General features: G+C 48.1%; 1 protein-coding gene across 10 annotated transcripts in view; it reads left to right on the top strand.

Moving 5' to 3' along the window:
- The window catches only part of LOC311599147 (uncharacterized protein), a 93,872-nt gene that overhangs the window by 24,609 nt on the left and 48,525 nt on the right, over window positions 1-20,738 (top strand). For 8 of the 10 annotated variants that reach the window (XR_014779775.1, XR_014779778.1, XR_014779779.1 and 5 more), the window contains one exon: window positions 15,773-15,859. Coding sequence is in view for 1 of the 10 variants with exons in the window: in XM_084784810.1 (XP_084640936.1) it covers window positions 15,760-15,859 (100 nt within the window). In the remaining 9 variants the exon portion in view is untranslated. Of the gene's footprint in view, window positions 1-15,759; window positions 15,860-20,738 lie in introns of all 10 variants that reach the window. The other 2 variants (XR_014779776.1, XM_084784810.1) reach the window with 1 other exon arrangement.

Raw genomic sequence — 20,738 nt, forward strand, 5'->3', positions numbered from 1 at the left:
CTACTTTTTAGATTAGGAACATTTTGTTCTATGATTTTGTTCAAGATATTTTCTGGTCCTTTGAGCTGATTTTTTTCTCCTTCCTCTATTCCTATTATTTTTAGAAATTTTCTTCGTAATATCCCAGATTTTCAGGAAGCTTTGTGTCAGGAAATCTTTAGCTTTAACTTTTTCTGTGGTAGATATATCTATTTTTCTATCATATTTTCAATGCCTGAGAGTCATTCTCCACCTCTTGTATTCTGCTGGTAAAGCTTGTCTCTGTAGTTGCTGCTTGAATTTCCAACTTTTTCACTTCCAGAATTCCTTCAGTTTGGGTTTTTCATCAATTCTATTTCTATCCTCAGGTCTTGAATAGTTTTATTCATTTTCTTGCATTGTTTGTATTTTCCTCCATTTATAAAGGGATTTTTTTTTTCATTCTTCTTTAAGGGCCTCTGTGATCTTCATAACCCTGTTTTAAGGTCTTTTTTCCTGGCTTCAGCTATGTTGGAATATTCAGTGCCTACTTGGTATGGTTGCTGGTCTCCATTGGGAGCATATTGTCCTGACTGTCACTAATTCTGTGTTTACGCTGATGTCTGGGCATCTGGGGTTAAATGACTGTAGGTCTGTGTGTTGATATCTGGTTGTGTCTCTGTTGCGAGGTCGTTTTGTTTCATGCATTCTGCTTCTGCTCCTATCTTGGGAGAATGTTTACTGTGTGCTGCCCGGTAGGAAATGTTCTGTGGTTCTGCTTCTCTGTCCCACTCATCTGTCGTGTTTCCAGGGATGTTGGATGCTTGGATAATGGGGTGTGTTTGGGGGAGAAAGATTGGAGAAGACCTTTGTGACCTGTTGGGAATGAGGTTAGAGAGGAAAGAGAGAGCACAGGCTACAGAGCTGGGGATGAGACTGGGGGAACTGGATCTGGAGGAACCAAACAGGCCGACCTGCCGCCTACCTATCTGTTGCTCTGGCGGGAGAGGGCTTCGGGTGATCAGGGGATGCCTGGTGGGGTTGGGAGATATGACAAAGCAATGAGTTGGGGTGGGAGGTTAGAAGGGGGAGACTTGTGGGATCCATAGGAGATGGAACGAGGGTGAGCAGGGAAGGCTGCTCTCGGTCTTCCACCACAGAGCTAGGGGAACAGAGAGCTCATTAATTTAAAAAATCAATTTAATTGAACGGAAACTTGAAATAGAGACAAGCTTAGCTATATTACAGCTGTTTAGTGAAACTGACTTGCTGGTTGTTGTTGTTGTTGTTGTTGTTGTCATCTACAGACTTTACATGAGAACTGCAGCCTAGCGGTCCTGAGGCTGAGAGAAGACACTAGGACAGTGGTTCTCAACCTTCCTAATGCTGCGAACCTTTAATACAGCTCTTTATGCTGTGCTGACCCCCAACTATAAAATTTTTACTGCTACTTCATAACTGTAATTTTGCTAATGTTACGAATCATAACGTAAATATCTGTTTTCCAGTGTCTTAGGAGACCCCTGTGAAAGGGTGTTTTGACCTCCAAAGAAAGGGGTTGTGACGCACAGCTGTTGTTTTACTGAATGAAAATCCCAACCGCTTGATTTTACCAATGAAGACTCAGGAGCCAGATTCTGGGGTGAAAACCTGCTAGCTCAGAGAGGCAGAGAAAGCACACAGGTGACCTCCCTACTCACCTTATGTCCTGAGGGAAAAAGCCAACAGCCAACAGCCCAAGGCCAAAAGCTTGGTAGCTCAGCTGATGGCCCAGGAGGAAAAGGGCTGTTAGCTCACCCGACAGCCCAGGAGGAAAAAGCCAAAACGCAAACATAGCTTTCTTCTTCTGCACATTGTCTTAAATATTGTCTGAAAGTTCTTCCTTCCTACTTAATCCCTGTCAGCTGGTTACTTTCTCTGCCTCTTGACCTAGGGTTAACTTTATTAAATCCCATGTACAGAAAGCTCTTGGATTAAAGGTGTGTGCTAGGGGTGAGCCACACCACAGTCACCTGTTTACAATAAACAGAAAGTTCTTGGGTTAAAGTTGTTTTAGGGCTGAGCCACACCAAAAAAGAAACAGGTTTGTACAGTTCACAGTCTTGGGGTTTACAACTGTCAATGCTGCTCCCGTCCAGCAGGAAAGACACCAATACCGGGAACTCTTCTTGTAGCAGTTTTTATTCAGGATCCTGGAGTGACCCCGGGAAAAGCTCCCACAGAACCTTTATAGTGTGCCTGTCCTATCAGAAACTGTCACGTCGTCACTCCTGGCTGGTGTATTCGGATCACACCACCTCACGCCATGCCTTGTCAGATCACACCACCTGACGCTATGACTTGTTTGAATCACGCCACCTCACGCCATGCCTTCAGGCATGTGCATAAGGGGCTTGCTCACTGCGCATGCGCATAAGGATTACTCACTGCGCATGCGCAAAGGTTTACTCACTGCGCATGCGCAAAAGGGGGCGCATTGCGCCGGGGAAACAGCAGGGGGCGCTGCTATCTGTGGCTCTCCACATACAACGGGATCAAGTATCTTGCAACGCACAGCTGATGCCCAGTGACTAGGAAGCCTGCTTCCACACCTCACTTCCCTTCCCTTCCCCGGCTGTTGTTCCTCATCACTGCAGGCCACATTCCAGGGCTTTCTCTGAAGTCCGCCCAGTTTGTGAGCAGACTGTTAAATGTAAGTTGCTGGTTCTTCGAACAGCGCTGTGAGTATAGTAACCTTCCCCTTGGCCTATGAAGTCCGCCCATACTATAAGGTCATATTGTCTCTGTGCCTAGTGGATCCTGTGCTCCTGTGTTGTCCACCTGCAAGATAACCTGGAGTTCTCTGGAACGTGAGAGCTCCAGCCATTCACCTGGGGCACACTTCTCATGCAGAAGCCCTGTGCCCTTAACTCATCAGCTTCCTGTGTGTTCGCCCAGCAGCCTTTGCTGGGTGTTTTGGATCTTGTCTAGTCTAAGGAAAGCTCTGTTGGCTGATGGCCGTTCTCTGTGTCTACACATAGCAAATGTTTCCCGAGGAGCCCGTCTGTGGGGGGTTGTAAAATTAGCCGTGAGCTCCTTCATGCTTTCCAGGGCTGATAGGAGACAAACGCTGGGCAAATCTGAGGAGGTTGGAGTTTGTCTTCTGTAGCTCCTCCTTTTAGTTCCCATGCAGTGTGAGAGGTGGTGGCAGCTGCAGCTCCCTTAACATCTCTGTGGTTTGAGGGGGTTTATCTTTGTCCTCCATCCAGAAAGTTGCAGGATATTCTGTTACATCCTTGCAGAGGCATTTTAATTCAGCAGATGACTATTCTGGCAAGGGATCACCTCCAAAGACCTTCTAGATTTATGTGGTCCAGCTGGAATGCAGAGACACCTTTAGTACATGCCGTTAATTCTGAACAGTGAAAATAAGGTTACTTTATAGAAGGGAGCAGCCATATTTGAAAGGGATGTCTAATTGAGGGGCAGACAAAGTGACAAATCAGAGAAAGATTTGACAGAATGAGTCAGAGATAGGATATTCCCAACTCTCAGGAGCATAGGAAAGACAGGCTGCTCAAGGCAGGGCAGAGTCAGTCGGCTGGGAGTCAGTGCAGTGAGTGAAGTGAAGTAGAATTGAGTTTGTTTGTGAGTTTATGTAACTCAGTACAGGTCAGCAGAGTCAGTTAAAGCCAGAGAATAAGGAGGAGACAGAAGATTAGAACAAATTGAGGCCAAGCAGAGCAATTCAGTGAGAAGCCGAGAGAAGGCAGACTGAGTGAGGCAGAGCAGCCAGAGCTCAGAAAAAACTAGCAAGGGTCAGCTTGCCCAGCAGTGTCGAGAGCTGCGATGTTGCCACGCCTAAAGATGGTGCTGGCTTCCGCCTTCCACCCCCCCCTCCCCCTGACAGTGAGTGCTCTCCCTGATAAACAAGTCCTTATACGGCTATCAGCACGGGCATCAAGCCTTATGGTCTCCGTGACTCATTTCGGACCTATGGAGAGGCTACACGTGGCTCTCCCTGATTGGCTCTTGCTGAGGGTATAAGCCTTTGCCCGCCTGGGGGCGGGGCCATTCTCTGCCAAGCATCAAGCCTTATGGTCTCCGTGACTCATTTCGGACCTATGGAGAGGCTACACGTGGCTCTCCCTGATTGGCTCTTGCTGAGGGTATAAGCCTTTGCCCGCCTGGGGGCGGGGCCATTCTCTGCCAAGCGATACTGTTGTAACTTCATTCCTGAGTAAACCGCCTTGAGAAGGAACCTGGTTGTCTTGAGTCTTATTCCTGCTGGTCAGGAAGGGCACGGACACAGCAGTAAGCCTTCAAGATGACCACTGAATTACACAACTTGAGGTTTGATAGAGTAACCATGCAGAAGAGTTCTTGTTTTTAAGACAATGGCTTGAAAACTGATGGGCCCCAAATTCACATGCTCTGATCTCACAGCTTCAGAGGTAAAGAAGCGGCCTTTGGGATATAATTACATCATGAGGATGACGACATCAGAGGGCAGGATAAAGGATCTGAGGAACTAATAACACCTTGCATGCTTCCTCTTCATGATCCAGGAATTAGGCCCGAGGAGACACAGAAATGGCCAGGATCTTGAACTTGGACTTCCAGCCTTAGACCCATGAGACAACAGTTTATGAGAAGCCAATGGCCAGAGTGATAACAGGGCAGTGATAGCAGCCCATATGGGCTGAGATTATCCGAGGGATAGGCATCACTTGAAACACTTAGTGAAATCTAGGTTAAGACTTCTGAAGGAAAGTACCACCCCGGCAGCTGTCCAATCAACAATCACCAGGCCTCTGTGCCCCACAGCCATGGGCTGGGGCTGTCAGTGTGCTTCAGTCCCTTTGAGGGACAGCTGATCCTAAAAATGCAGGAGGCAGGAATGTTGTCCTTCCTGGTGGGATGGAAGGGTATCCTGGGAATTGGCAGCCCAGGAACCACACAGCTCTTGGGTAAATGGATCCCCAGTGAAGGTGTTATATTTCTGAGGAAAGGTATCCTAGAACTCACTGTTAGAGTTGCGCGGCATAACTATGTAATAGACATACAAATCACACTACGCGGCAGACCCACGTAGGAGGCTTTATTGGGCGTATACAGAGGAGGTCTCTGTGGAGACATAGGAATAGAGCGCGAGGAGGGTGGGGTGAGCCCCCTTTTATAAATTACCTGTCGCATGCGCAGAAAGTGCACAGGTAACTTAGGGGATCCTGGATCCTGGCGGTGAGGTGCTTCTGGTGATGGTGACGTGCTTCTGTTGAGACCGACGTATTTGAGGGTGGTCCTGAGGTTTCCTGTTTCCCATGGTCCTCAGGGCCTTTGGGATGGCTTGTACCGCTGCCTAATTACTAACATTCCTCACTTTTAGTTATTATAAAAAAAAAAATGGGGAACCAGAAAGGGAGAGGGAGAATGTGGGCGGAGCTTCGCTCACCATGCTACTTCCTGCTGATTAGGGGCATGGTCTCTCTCAGGATAAGGCTGATCCTCACCATCAGGGTATATTTGATTGTCACCAGCATCTGGTTCCATGGTCAAAGGCTGATAACCCTGTAAAAGTAACTGATTAAAGGTTTGTTTAGAGATTTTTTTGTATTTGGTGTTGGAGGAATGTAGAGAAGAAGTTAATAAAGCAGGGAGCGAACAGCAAGACAAAAAAAAAAAAAAGCAGAAGAGGAGGCAGGAAGGGTAGAGTCCATTTCCATATGGGATTCTCAAAGGTCCAGGGGCTCGGAGCCTCTAGCTGTTTGCTCTGTTTTTGGAGATCTGTCTGAAGTTGTTGGATCTTATCTTTTACTATACCCTGCTGGTTGACATAAGGAGGGAGGAAGAGACAAGACTGCCCTCTTTAGCTATGAGGAGATCCAGTCCTCCTTGGTTTTGAAGCAGCACTGTTGCCAGAGGGTCGATTTGTCCCTGAAGAGTCAGTATTGTCTGGGCCACTTGCTGGAGGTCGTGGATAAGCTGGGAAGAGAGCTGATGATACCAAGTTAGTGACGTGGCCAGTCCTGCTGTTCCTGTTCCGATGCCTGCAGTGATTCCTGCCACAGCCAGAAGGGGCAGAGTTTGGACCGCCCGCTGACTGTGGTGGGCAGCGTCGGAGTCCACAACAGGATTGGTGGAGGGTCTTCTCCACGTATTACTCCCAACTCAGGGAAGAGAAGCCCCAGTGAGCAGACTCCAGACCCACCAGCAGGTGGACAATGATAGACTTGCGGCACTGGGGCCGCGATGAGGTATCAAGACGTATAGATTCGGTTCAGTCTAAAGAACTGAATGTTCCTACAGAACATGCCCAGATGCCTTGAGACAACTGGCCACTCCAAAGAGGGTCATATAAAAGAGGTAGGGGTTGTGGTAACGCCAGAATTAGGGCAGTTAGTTAATGGCGAAGTTGAGTCATCTGACAGGGTAATTGAGGATACTGTCAGTGGCAGCTGTGAGCTGGTCCCAGGAGGGACACACAGCCAGCAATCTGTAAATCGACCAGGCTGGGTGGCATTAAGGAGCTTGTAGGCTGAGATCAAGGTCTGGAACAGGAGGCAAAGCGAACAGGTTTGTATTTTAAAAGAGAGGGATGTCAGAGAAGCCAGGCCTTGGAGGAGTGTTTGATCACTTTCTCCACCTTCTCCACGTCATAAATCTGGGTGAGTGGGACATAATTTCTTTGGATATGAATTGTACTTATTGGGAGTTCAGGTGCATAGCAGCGGTAGAGTTAACCAGTGACGCCAGTTTCCCAGCTGGGACCCCACGGGTCCTGGATGTAGAAGAAGAGGGTCTTTCTATAAAGGTGAAGGCGCTTCTTCTGTGTTGGCATGTGAATCTGGCATGACCAATGGGGGCAGCCCCCGGAAGTGTCTGATCCTTTCCTGCAACGGCTTTCTGTTTGGTCAAAGAGGAGGCAAACAAAAATCCTATCAAATAAGAGAGGAGAGACAGATGTGGGGGTGACAGCTTTTGACAGCCTTTCATAGAGCAATTTCCTGACCCTATTTGGAGAGACTGCTTGTTGTGAATAAGGGTCTCTTGAACCTCAAATCTCCAAACATAAGGGTTGCCCTGGACGGAAGCAAATAGAGGAAGGAGGACAGTTGCAAATCTAAACCAGTATAGTCGAACACGGCTGCTGGAGTGAAACATCGTTCTTCCGACGTAGGAGGCAGGGTGGTTGGTCCCGATGTTCTCCGGAGCTTAAGGGAGCAGGGCCCTGCTGGAGCTGATATGTAGGAAGGGGCATTATCTTGAAGAGGGGGATTAAAGGGCTTGAGGTGAGGCAGGTGAGCCCAGTGAGCAAAGTCTTCTAGTTTGGCAGCTGTGGGCGTTACAAGAATGACCTTGAAGGGGCCCTAACACTTAGGGGAAAGAGCTGAGGGACGTTGGTCTAGCAGGGAGAGAGAAGGACCTGATCTCCAGTGTTGACAGGACATGGACAGGGGTTAGCATGTGGGCGTGGTAGATGGTGGTCAGTAAAGTCCATAGTAGGGAGCAGAGATGACAGAGTGAGGGGGAGAGTAGATGGTCAGGGAGGCGCGAGGATTTAGGTGAGAACCCAGGAGTTAGGACCGGTCTCCATACACGAGCTCAAAGGGTGAAATAGCAACAGGTTTGTCAGGGAGAGCGCTTAGCCTGAAAAGGGCGAATGGCAGGAGTTTTACCCAGCCGAGGGGAAGTTCCTGTGACAGTTTGATGAGAATACTTTTCAAGGATCGATTAGTTTACTCTATCTTTCCTGAGGACTGAGGGTGGTGTGGGATATGAAAATGGCAGGGGATGCTGAGGGCTGTAGATAAGGTCTGGGACACCTGAGAGGTGAACTCAGGGCCATTGTCAGCTGGAGGGAGGGGGGGACTCCGAAGCCAGGGAGAGTCAGAAACTGGCTGAGCCCTTTTGTTAGCAGTGGGAAAGGCCTCCACCCATCCTGAAAATGTGTCCACCAGAACCAGGAGATACGGATCACGTTTGACTGTGGGCATGTGGGTAAAATCAAGTTACCAGTCAGTCCCGGGAAGGGAGCCCCTAGCCTGGTGAGCAGGGCAAGGGGGGCTACGATAGCTGGAGTTGGGGTTTGACATCTCACAGGTCTTACAGGAGGTAGTAGTCGTCTTTAAGAAGGCTAAGTGCTCAGGAGTAGGCTGTAGGTGAGTTTTAACAAAGTTAGATAAGGCTTGGCTGTTAGGATGAAAGAGCTGGTGTAGATAAGACAGTATCAGGAGGTGAGAGGGGCTGTGTGGGTTTCAGTGTGAGGATTCCTACCAGTGGGTGAGGGGAGTTTAGGCCTCCAAGGGCCGCAGCTCTAGCTGTCTCGTCAGCCCAGTTATTTCCTTTGGAGATTATGGAATTGTCACTCTGATGTGACCGGCAGTGGACAATTCCAATAGCTGTGGGGAAATGGGAGGCTTCTAGCCTGGCCACACTCTGGTCTGCGTTAGTTATAGATCCTCCCTTTGGTGTTAGCACTCCACGCTCTTTCCAGATGGCAGCACGGGACAGGAGGATATAGAAGGCATGTTTGGAGTCAGTGTAAATATTTAAGGATTGTCCCTGTGCCCATTGGAAGGTGCGAGTAAAGGCTATTCATTCAGCCTGTTGATTAGTGGTATGGGCAGGGAGGGCCTGTGCCTCAGCCACCTCATTATCCGACACTATGGCACAGCCAGCTTTTTGGACTCCTCTGTGGACAAAGGAGCTACCATCTGTGTACCAGGTATGGATGGCCTGGGGCAATGTCCCCTCCTGTACGTGTGAAGGGTGGGGCAGAAGCTCCTCTAAGGCGTCAGTGCAGGAAAGAGAAGGGAGTTGGCATTAAGTTGGGGAAGGAGATTAGAGATGTTAAGGGTGGGCAGGGTTGGAAGGGAAGTGTAGAGTCCTCTATTAGCCCCACCTGGAGGGAGAGAACCCTGGAGGAGGTAACGTTTATAAACCTTTATACGTTAAAGGTGAGACAGGTTATGAGAGGAAAAAACTGTAATGGGAGACCCAAATGTTAGTTTATTTTGGACTCAGGAATGAGCAGCTCAGCAGCAGCTAAGGCACGTGTGCCAGGTGCCCACCGGTGGGTGGTGAGGTCCAGGTTCTGTGACAGATCTGCTGCAGGTGCAGAGGATGGACCCAACTGGCAACCTAGCACGCCAAGGGCAGAGCCCTCCTGTTCTGTTACAGAGAGAATGGGGGGTTAAGTCCCGGAGGGGTAAAGCTGGTGCCTGGAGGAGGGCCTTTTGGAGCCTGTGAAAGGGCTTGGTAAAATAATAATGATAATGATAATGATAATAATAATAATAATAATAATAATAATAATAATAATAATAATAATAAAGAGCTTGGTGACAGGTTTGAGAAGGGGTTCCTGTAAGGAGCCTTTGGCTAACTCAGAGAGAGGCCGTGTGAGAAGGGAAAGGGAAGGGATCCAGGTACATGAGAAACCAGCCATTCCTAGAAAGACAAAATTTCCTCTTTAGTGGAGGGATGTCCCCCCATCTCCAGTAGAGTCTGTGTGACAAACATTATACAGGCCTGAAGACTAAGACCCCCAAAAAGGAGAGAGTCTCCTGGCCTGGGGTCGATATTCCTGCCAGCAGAAAAAGTGCAGTTTCAAAACTCTCGCTGCTGGGAGCTATTCCCTACCCTCTATTCTATTTCTTAAAGCTTAATTTCTTAAGTTTCACTGCCAGGTCAGGACCTTTTTCAGGTATGCACGTTGCTACGAGACGTTGCTAACCCGTGGCTGCAGCCAGGGACCGTTCAAGCTTGAAGTTCACCGTCAAGCTCCGCTGGTCTTCTCCACTTATCAAAGAAACATAGCTAAGAATTAGCCACTTGGTACTATCTTGTGCCATTTACCAAGAAGCACAGTGTTTCAAAAAAGCTATCTTGATTCCCATAACCTCAGCACCAGGTGCTCCCTTTGTTAATTATTTTGCCAACGCCTTATCTCATGGACACTGATGCTCCAAGAACTCCTGTCCCCAAGGACCACTCCCCGACTGAGCTGGTCTGTGGCAGAGGGAACTGCTAAAGACGAGATCAGGTGATTTCTATCTAAGGTAATGGCTTGGTGGGTTGGGGTAATTGTTAGTCTCAGATTGGTGACCTGGCCGGTAGATAATTGGACCTTAGAAGGTGAAGCTCTGTAGCCATGGCTAGATAAGAAATTTAGGAGCGCAGAGGAGTTAGCTTTGCTAGTTTGCAGGGAGGGGCTGCAGAGGACAAGGTCATTTACATACTGTATAAGCTTAGAGTGAGGAGAGATGAGGAGAGGTCAGAGGTTAAAGCCTGACCAACAGGTGGCGGCTGCCTCGGAATCCTGGAGGCAAGACAGTCCAGGGGAGCTGAGTGGAGCCGTGGGTGTCAGGGTCAGTCCAGGTAAAGGCAAAGAGGTTTTGTGAGTGGACATCAAGGGGAATAGAAAAGATCCAGGACTGAGAATTGGGAGGTCCCTGAGGGGATGGTGGAGAGAAGAGTATAAGGATTAGCTACCCCAGGGGGATGGTGTCTAGCGATAGAGGGGTTCTAGACATCCCAGACTTGGGGGTCCACCTGAGAGGCTGGCAGAGGAAACTTTTTTAGAACCAGTAGGGTGGGTGCTTAGGAGAAGACAGACAGAGGCTGTAGGTGAGGTTGGGGTTAGGCCCATTTGGGGAGCAAAAGATATAAAGCCTCCCAGTTTAACCAGAAGGTCCCTTCCCAATAAGGGGACAGGGCAAGCTGGCATTAGTGAAAAAGAGTGGGTGAGAGGAACACCTCTAAAAATGCAATTAAGTGGTGGACTTTGGCAAGGTTGGTAGGCCCCCAGAACTCCTTCAGAACCGAGTAAGTGGCTCCAGTGTCCAGGAGGAAGGAGATGGACTGCCCTGTTACCATAATAACTACCCGTGGTTCCCTGCTAGAGATGGCAGTGGTTGGGCCTAGGGCACCCTCAGTCATCAGTGGCCAGGCCTAGGATATCAGCCAGAGGGTGATTTGGAAGTGATGTTCTTGTGCCACAGGGGACACAGGGGCAGTCTACAGACCAATGTCCCTCTTGGTGGCACTTTGGGCATGGACCTGGTGGCCTATGGAGATCTGGGCAAGCCTGGCCCAGTGACCCTCCTTTCCACACTTGAAACAGGGACCTGGTGGTCCCTTGGCTTTAGGAGGCAAGGGGGCTTGGGTGGCTGCTGGAGCCTGTCGGACAGCTTTAGCCAGCTTCTGGTACTTTTGTTTATGGGGTTGCTCATCTCTCCCATGGTACACCTTAATGGCCAGTGCTAAGGCTTCTGTCTGTAGGCTCAATTTTCTTAGCAATTATATTTTATTACGAACTTATTAACCGAGAGTACCTCACTTATAACCTGAATAACCTAAACAATAGGAAAAGGAGATTAAAGAACACAATAATGAAACTGTAAGGATATCAGTTCTGAGAAACGATTCTCCTGCCATAATCAGCAAGATTTCTTCTGCTGGAACCTGGAGCAACCAGAACCTGGAGCCTCAGCCAGAAGGCCCCAAAGCCTTTCCTCGAGCAGTTCTCTCGAAGAGCATCTTGAAGTGGAGCAAGGAACAGCTAAAACTATCCCAAGCCTCCAAAGGCCCCGCCTCCTGTTTTTGTCTCACATTTATATCTCCTCACAGAATTTGTTCAAGGATGTTTTTCAGCTGGTTAACAACTAATCTCCCCTACATGGTGGTTTGACTTCTAAGGGAACAAACATCATCTGCTTTCTCATAAGTCTTTTTCTCATCCCCCACTTATGATCTAAACAAGAAACAAAAAAAATCTCTCCTTCAGTCCCTGCCCTGACTCGCCAGCATGATGGACTACATCTGTAAAGTGAACTCAATCCTTGTCTCCCTGAGTTGCTTTGGTCATGGTATTTATCACAACACTAGAAACCTACTGTCTTGTTAGTTAGAGAGTCTACTGCTGTGAAGAGACATGTACAGCAACTCTTATAAAGGAAAACATTTCATAGGGGATGGCTTACAGTTTCAGAGGTTCAGTCCCTTATCATGGGGGGAAGCATGGTGGCAAGCTGGCAGACATGGTGCTAGAGAAGGAGCTGAGAGTTCTACATCTGGATCTGCAGGCAGCAGAAGACTGAGACACCCTGGCCAGACTTGAGCTAAGAAGACCTTAAAGCCCAACACCCCCAGTGATGCACTTCCTCCAACAAGGCCACACCTCCAAATAGTGCCACTCCCTATGGGCCAAGCATTCACACACATGAGTCTATGAGTGTCATATGTAGTCAGGACATCACATTCCACTCCCTGGTCTCCATAGACTTGAGGCTATAACATAGTGCAAAATGCATTTAGTCCAACTTCAAAAGTCCTCATAGTCTGTCACAGTCTCAACATTGTTTAAAAGTCTAAAGTTCAAAGTCTTTTCTGAGATTCATGAAATCTCATAGCTGTAATCCTCTGTAAAATCAAAATAAAAAACCTGATCACATGCTTCCAACACAGGACATATAGGATATACATTACCTCTCAGAAAGGTAGGAAGGGAACATAGTGAGGAAATACTGGACCCAAGCAAGACTGAAAACCAGTTGAGCAAACTCCGAACTCTGCATCTCCATGTCCGATGTCAAATGCTCTTCAGAGTTCCACCTCCTTTGACTGCAGCACACCTCTTTCTCCTGGGCAGCTTTCCTAGATAGGTATCCCATGGTTCTGGCAATACAAACATTTTGTGGTCTCCATGGCAATACAGGCTTTATCTTTAGAGCTTCACTCGATGGCCTATCTGGGCCATCCGTGCAGGGACACCCCTGCCACACACCTGGCCTCAACAGCTTTCTATAGAGGGAGATTCCATAACCTCTTTTCTTCTATAAAGTCAGAACCATGTGGCTGAAACTGGTAAGAAGGTAATGTGACAACGGAAGAAGAGTGCCATGATGCTGCCCCAAGCCAGGGAATGCTGGAAGCCACCAGCATCTGGAAGAGGCAAGGAAGGATCCTTTTCTGGAACTTTTAAGAGAGGGCGGTGGCCCTGCTGGTGCCTTGATCTTGGAGTTCTACTCCCTAGAACGGTGTGAGGAAACATTTCTGTTGTCCTAAGTGTGAAAGGTTGGGATCACTTATTCTGGCATGCCTAGAAACGGATGCACATTTGCTTTGAATTTCCCTTCTGTTTCAATTCTGCTCCTGTCATCTAAGAACGATTTTTATGAAATATTATTTAGCTATGAAAAGAGAGAGGGGTTCTGTCGTTTGCCACAGCACAGGTGAATCTGAAGGACAAAGCTGAATGAGCTCTCCTGTAGAATCTGCGGAGCAAAGCCAAACTAACAGAGACCAAATAGGATGGTTCGTACCGAGGGTTGGGAGGGAGGATGGGGCGATAGGTACCCATCAAAGGGACAAGCGCTGTGATAAGACCTCTAAGGCTCTGTGAAGAATGGCCCCATAGGCTCATGTACTTGAATACTTGCTCCCCAGTTGGAACCGTTTGGTAAGGATCACAGGGAGTGGCTCTGTCGGAGGAGGTGTGTCCCTGGGGGTGGCCTTCGAGATTTCACAAGTCCGTGCCATCCAGTTAGCTTTATCTCTGTCTCCAACTTTTGGATCAAGAGGTAAGCTCTCAGCTGTTTCTGCCACCATGCCTTTGTCCCCACACCATGGACCTGAAGTCTCTGAAACCCAAACCCCCAAATTAAACATTTAAAAGAATAAGTTAACTTGGGTATAGTGCCTAAACATAGAAATTGAGAGAAACTAAGAAAGAAATTGGTACCAGAGTGTAGGTTGTTGCCGTGACAGACTTGATCATGCTGGGCTTCAGAGGACTGTGGAGACTTTGGGACTTTGGACTAGGGGAGCAGCTGGACACTGTAAGTGCGGCTTAGTGGGCCATCCTAGTAGGGCCTTGGCAGACAGTGGTGCTGAGAGCAGTGTGGGCTGTGGGAGGCCCAGCTCCAGAGGCTCCAGAGGAAAATAATGTTAGCAACTAGACTGGAGACCATTTTGGTGACATTTGTCATAAAATGTGGCTACTTTCTACCCTTGTCCTAAAAATCTGCCTGAGGCTAAGTTAAAAGTAACAAACTAATTTCTTTGGCAGAGGAGATTTCAAAACAGCCTACTATTGACTCCGTTTCATGATTATTAGTAATTTTTATTCTACAGGGCAACAGTGAAAAAGAGCAAGGCAGGCAAGAAGAAATTCCAAATGCATAGCTCGAAGTGAAAAAGAGCACTAAAAATTTAATGTTGGAGGCGAGGCTTGTACTGAAAGAGCGAAGATTAAAGAAAGGCCCAATCTGAAATAGAAGAAAGGGAGGAGCAACCTCAGGGCAAGACCCCCACCAGCTAATCTTCCAATTTGTTAAAAAAAAAAAAAAAGGTCTGAAAAAACTTCTGCCCCTAAAATGCAACAAAGGAAAGCTTGGGCAAATGCTATTTAAAGGAGCCAGTCTCCTCCCTAAGCAGGCAGTGCTGTCCATGTGGTTCTGGCTTTAGCGCCATGAAGGATACATGAGTGAAGAGGTCATGGGATCTTTCTCCATGGTTAAGGAGAGCTGCTGAGGCTGGGCGTGTGGCACGGGAGTCTCTGCGTGGCGGCTCTGAGAGGCCACTGTGCGAAGCTGTGAAAATGAAGCCTGGATTGTTTTTTGAAGACCCCAGGATGTTGGAGATGCAGAGTCCTGTGTGCAGCTGGAGGGAGCTACACACAGGAAGTGAAACCAGTCCGGGAGAGAAGTTTATTGCAGGTAGCAAAGAGGGAGAGGTGGAGACATCTTATTCCTCTGACGTCAGACACGGAGCTGTAGCATAGGATTTGGAGTTTGCTTTGTTTGCTTTCAGTCTTGCTTTGTTCCAGTATTTTCTTACTTTGGGAGGCCCCGTTTCCTCCCTTTTGGAATGGTAGTGTGTATTCTGTGCCATTGTGTGTTAGAAGTATACAATTTGCCAGGCTTGGTGACTCACGCCTGTGATCCCAGCACTCGAGGAGGCAGAGGCAGACAGATCTCTGTGAGTTCCAAGCCAGCCTGGTCTACAAAGGGAGTCCAGGGCAGCCAAGGCTGCACAGAGAAACCCTGTCTCAGGGAAAAAAAAGTATGAAATTTGCAGTTTGCTTTTGGCTTTAGAGGGGCTTACAGTTAAGAGAAGTGCCTTGAATCTCAGAAGAGACTTTAAACTTTGGACTTTTAAAGTGTTGCGACTATGAGAGAGTAGGTGGCGTTTTGAAATTGGAATAAATGCTTTTTGTAGGAACCAGGCCCAACTGGGCTGCCTGCCTGTCTTGCTGTTTCATGTCCTGTTTCTAGCAGCTTCCACGTCTGTGTTTATCTTGGTTAGCTATTCATGTTTACTGCTCTGAGAACGTGCCCCTCCCTTCCCCGAGACTTTTCCTCCTGTGTGTGATTACCTCTTGAGGGATTTCACCTGGGAGGAGGGTTCCTGTTTGGCTGCCTATAAGAAGGCTCTTTGGAACTCTGGGAAGTACGAAAATAATAAACCGCTGCTGCGGCTGCTGCTCTCTTAGCACAAAGGACCCGCTGTGTTATTGTGTGTGTGTGTGTGTGTGTGTGTGAGTGTGCATGAGTTAAATCTGCAGTCCCTCCCCCTCGACTCGGTACCGCGGTGGCGCGGGTGCCACACTTTTTTGCATTATGGTGTGGCCACAAACCTATGGGGGTCAGGGAGTGGAATGGGGTGGTTTGAATGAGACAGAACCCCACAGGGTCATATGTTTAAATGCTTGGTTCCCAGCTGGGGGAACTGTTTGGGAAGGATTAGGAGGTGTGGCCTTGCCAGAAGTGTGCTACTGGGACAGGGTTTTCAGGTTTTAAAAGCCCTCACCTTTTCTAGTTTGCCTTCACAGTGATTCCAACTTGGGGACCAAGATGTGAGCTCTTCGCTGTTCCTGCCGCCATGCCTTTGTTCAGTCATCATGGACTCTACCTGAAATGTAAGCCCCAAATTAAACACTTTCTTTTATAAGTTGCCTTGGTCAGTGCCTTATCATGGCAACAGAAAAGCAATTAAGACTGGCTGTAATGTACAACACGGCACAATAATGGTCATTTTAAAACTTAATTGTAAGTGTTCACACAGATAGACACATTCAGGGGAATGTACACACACATCCCCAACACACGCAGTCACAAATACGCTGTTACTAGTTGGGATGGTGGACTTATTAATTACATTAACATGGTAACCAGTCCACAGTGTATATTTCCATATCAAATGGCCACATCATATTCCTTGACTATGTACATCTGAGATTTGCAGTTGGGCCTCAGTAAAGCCAATGTACAAAGGACTGGGTCTCATGAGTAAAGTCTGGGTTGCCGTGGGTGCCCCCCCCCCCCCCCGGGCAGGGGTCAGCCTGGGAGCAAGACATGGCAGGAGGCTGCTATCCTGGGAGGCCTGTGCTTGTCTCATGGCGGTGCTGACATGTGGGAGGACCTCTGCTCAGATGAGTGGTGTCTTGTCTGGGGAGATTGCTCAGAGAGATCAGTCCTTGTTCCTCTCTGATCACCTGCCGCAAGAACCCAACAGATGCTACCTCTGGCCACCTTCTTTCGGAGAACTTAATTAAATGCTACTTTCAGGAATAGAAAATGACATCCATTTCCTCCTGGCTGTGGATTAGGTGTTTGGTGCTCATCACAGACACTGCGTAGAAAGAGATAAGAAGTTTCAATCACCTAGAAGTCTACACCACAGGCAGCGTTCTCCTATGTAGCGTTTACATGTTTATACATTTATTAGTTTCTAAAGCTAACTTTTATAATAATTAACCTAGGCTGACCTTAAACTTAACAATTCTGTGCCCCCCATATGCTCGTGTATTTATTTGTTTGTGTTTTATGTGTACAGGTCTGAGACATCAGGTCCCCTTGGACTGTAGTTACAGACAGTTGTGAACTATCATATGGTTTCTGGGACTCTGACCTGGGTCCTCTTGAAGAGTAGCCACAGCTCTTAACCTCTGAACCATTATTCCAACCAAACAATTCTGTTTTGCAAGTGTCGAAACGATAGGCATATGTCACCGTGTCCAGTTTCGAGCTATATAATTTTTCTAACTTGGTTTTATAACATGTTTTGTTGTTTTGTGTGGCCTTTGTGACGTGTTTTAATTACAGCTTATTTATTTACATGTGTGCATGCATGTGTGTGTGTGAGCGCGCACACGTGTGTTGTTTGTATGTGGGTGCATGGATGCAAGGACTGTGTGGCGGTCAGGGTACAACATGGGCTGTATCTTCCTATTATGTGGGTTCTGAGGTTTCATCTCAGGCCAGCATCAGCCTTGGTGACAAGTGCCTTGACCTGCTGAGTTGCTTCAGTGTTCAAGCTTCCCTTTGACGATTACAGTCTCTGTTTCAGCGTCCTTCTTCCTGCCGTGATTTCAAGCATTCTGCTTCCAAGTTAGGAAACACGCTGCCTCCTCCTCCTCCTGGGGATGGACAGTCAGCTGTGCTCTGATTTGAAGTGTACGTGTAAAACCTAGCACATGAGGTTCTGTCCCTTGTCACTTCATCTCTGTCACCAGTGGCACTTCCTTTGCTCTTACAACATGCCCCCTTCATCCCAAGAGAGGGTCCTAGCTTCCCAGATTTCTCTGGAGAAAGCTCAGATTCTCTAGACAAGCACTACTCAGTGTAATCAGAGAGGTCATCTTGGGCAGGAGTGACAGTTACCAAGCAAGCTTGCTCTCAGCCTCTGGGACCAGGGCTTTGTCGGTACACCACTCTGGGATGCTTGTCACTTAGAAGCCCCCATCTGTCTGCGTGTCATCTAGCTAGTCCCCGAAAAGTGACAAATCCTGGCACCTCAAATTCCCTGTGGAGTGTGCAGTATTCTGTGGCTCCGGAACTTTACTTAGCCGCGTGATGAGCTCCAGGCTCACAGCACACAGGTGCTGCCACTGCCCTTCAGCCCTTTCGTCTCTCTGTTCCCTAGGACGGAGCAGCTGTCCCAGACTCAGCAAAAGCCCCAGGCCAGGCGCTCCAGCTGCTGCCGCATCAGGCTGGAACCTGCTAGAAGAGCATAGCTTGACTCCTAGCAAGGCAGTCAGATCTCTGCACATATTTTGCCCAATTTAACTAGATGCAGTAAACCCAGAAGGACCTTGGCCACTATGTAAACATGCCCGTCCTCCCTTAAAGCTACACAGGGAACTTCATTTCATAGGCTTTTGGTTTGAGCTAAATTAATAATTTTAGTAAATGCTTGCTGAGCACCCTACTGCATGTTAGGCCTTGTTCTGAGAACACTGGTCTGTGAATAAAACAAAGCTTCAGGTCTGAGGGGTTTGTAACCCATTTGGCAGAGACAGACAATAAAGAAATCATTTATTGGGGGGATACTGTGTAGTAGGAAGAAAAACCAAGCAGGGATAATAGATGAAGGGACGGGAGAGAGGGGGACACGGGTATGGGCACACATGCAAGCAGTCAGTCAGGTAGGCAGGCAGGCAGGCAGAGAAAGCCAGGCTTCAAGAAAGGAGAAAGCCTCTAAGTTGCCTGAAGAGGCGACCTGGTACACACCAACATGCTGAGGAATCTATGGTCACTTGTGGCCTTATAGGGCGAAGCAGTGATGTTCATGTGTTGCGCTGCAAGGCAAAGGGGGGAACTTCTGGCAGGCCCCTGGGAGCTGCGTAGGCGTGGGGGAGGAGGGAGACTGCTCCAGAGCGGACACGGCTGGCCAGGGACACAAAGAAACAGAGCTGGATCCTGCTCTCCCACAGACAGAGGCATCTGGCAGCCTAGTGCCTTACCACTTCGGTGACTATTCTTGGATGCCAACTGGACACACCTGGCAAGAGGGAAGCTCAGAGAGGCATTGTCTTTGTCAGATTGTCCCGTGGACATGTCTGGGGTGGGAGTATTCTCTTGAATGCTGCCTTATGTGGTGGGGTCTGGGCTTTGTAAGAAAGGTAGATGATCATGAGCCTGGGCCAGTATATAACATGCCTCTGTAATTTCTGCTTCAAGCACCCAGCCCCCTTTCAGGAAGAAAACTGTCCCTCTGTTCCAGCCTCTCCCCAGCTTCCCAGAGCAGTTCCCTCTTCCATGATTTGGAGCTCTAGTTGCTTTTATTATATATAATATAATTTTTTATTATATAGTTGCTTTTATTATATAGGGACATATTTGAGCGGACAACTGCCTTCCACAGGGTTGCTTGAGAAATTTATTGGCATCCACCCAACAGGCCAAAATGCATCCTTGTAATTTGGGTCTTATCACTGCTGAGAAAAAAGTTTGAGCTAGTGTACTGGCTGGTTTTGTGTGACAACTTGACCCAAGCTAGAGTCATCAGAGAGGAAGGAGCCTCAGTTGAGGAAATGCCTCCATGAGAAGCAGCTGTAAGACATTTTTCTCATTTAGTGACCAATGGGGGATGGGCCAGTCCATTGTGGGTGGTGCCATGCTGGGTTGGTAGTCCTCAGCTCTATAAGAAAGCGGCCTAAGCAGGCCATGAGGAACAAGGCAGGGAACAGCACCCGTCCATGGCCTCGGCATCAGTTCCTGCCTCCAGGTTCCTGCCCTGTTCGATTCCTGTCCTGACTTCCTTTGGTGATGAACAGCAATATGGAAGTGTAAGCTGAATAAACCCTTTCCTCTCCAATTTGCTTTTTGGTCATGATGTTTCATCACAGCAATAGAAACCCTGAGACAGTCACATATATGATTTTTCATTGGTGTAATTACTTCTTAGCAAAGAAGTTGCCAGATTTGGGCACTGGGAAACGTCCAGGGACACCAAGTATCACATCAGTCATGGGTTCAAGAGGAGTCCTTGTTGATCATTCAGTGAGCTTAAAGCAGCGTGCAATTAACTGGTTTGTTTTATGGTCCCTTAAAAAAATTGTTATTAGGCTAGGCGTGGTGGTGCATGCCTTTAATCCCAGAGGCAGGCGGATCTCTGTGAGTTCGAGGCCAGCCTGTTCTACAAAGTGAGTCCAGGACAGCCAAGACTACACACACACACACAAATCTTGAAAAAACAAACAAAAAGGTGTGTGTATGTGTATTGTGTGTATGTGTGTGTGTATGTGTGTGTGTGTGTGTTTGTGTGTGTGTGTGTAGAGGTTGGAGGACAGCTTTCTGGAGTTGGCTTTCTCCTTCCTCTATGGGTTGTGGGGATTGGACTCAGGTCCTTAGGTAGCATGACAAGAACTTGTACCCACTGAGCAATTGCCTTTGTCCCTGTGTCGCCCTTTGTAGGCTTCTGTCTTCCAGGTGCTTGTGGTAGAAAATCTTGAAAAGGTGGCAGACCTGCTAATAGGATAAGTAGCAAATGAAGACCCATCTGGAGAAGTGAAAGAGGGCAAGTCGGATGCACCTGCTCTGAGCAGCTTTTTGTTTTGTTTTGTTTTTCGAGACAGGCTCTCTCTGTGTAGCCTTGGCTGTCCTGGACTCACTTTGTAGAGCAGGCTCTCCTCGAACTCACAGAGATCCACCTGCCTCTGCCTCCCAAGTGCTGGGATTAAAGGCATGAGCCACCACTGGCTGGCCTGAGCAGCTTTTATGAGTGCGATCGGCGGCCGACTTTAGAAGTCGTGAAACCTCAGCCTTGGCAGCCTTCTTACTACTTCAGGGGCTGCGACTTGTGTGGAAAGGGCTCATCTGATTCATGGCAAGATCAAAGTGAGTTACAGGATAATTAGGAAAGGCAACTCAACATAAATGTGGGCTGGGACAGCTGGTGCTGGCCGGTGCACTGTGTACGCACTTGTCTGAGTTTGAACCATGTTCACAGAACGGGCAAAGGCACCCATTCTTCTCATCTCTGTTTCCCCCAACCCCAGTTCCTGGGATCAGCTT

The sequence above is a fragment of the Acomys minous genome (genome assembly GCF_964271855.1).
Source record: "Acomys minous genome assembly, chromosome: 6".
NCBI lineage: Eukaryota > Metazoa > Chordata > Mammalia > Rodentia > Muridae > Acomys > Acomys minous.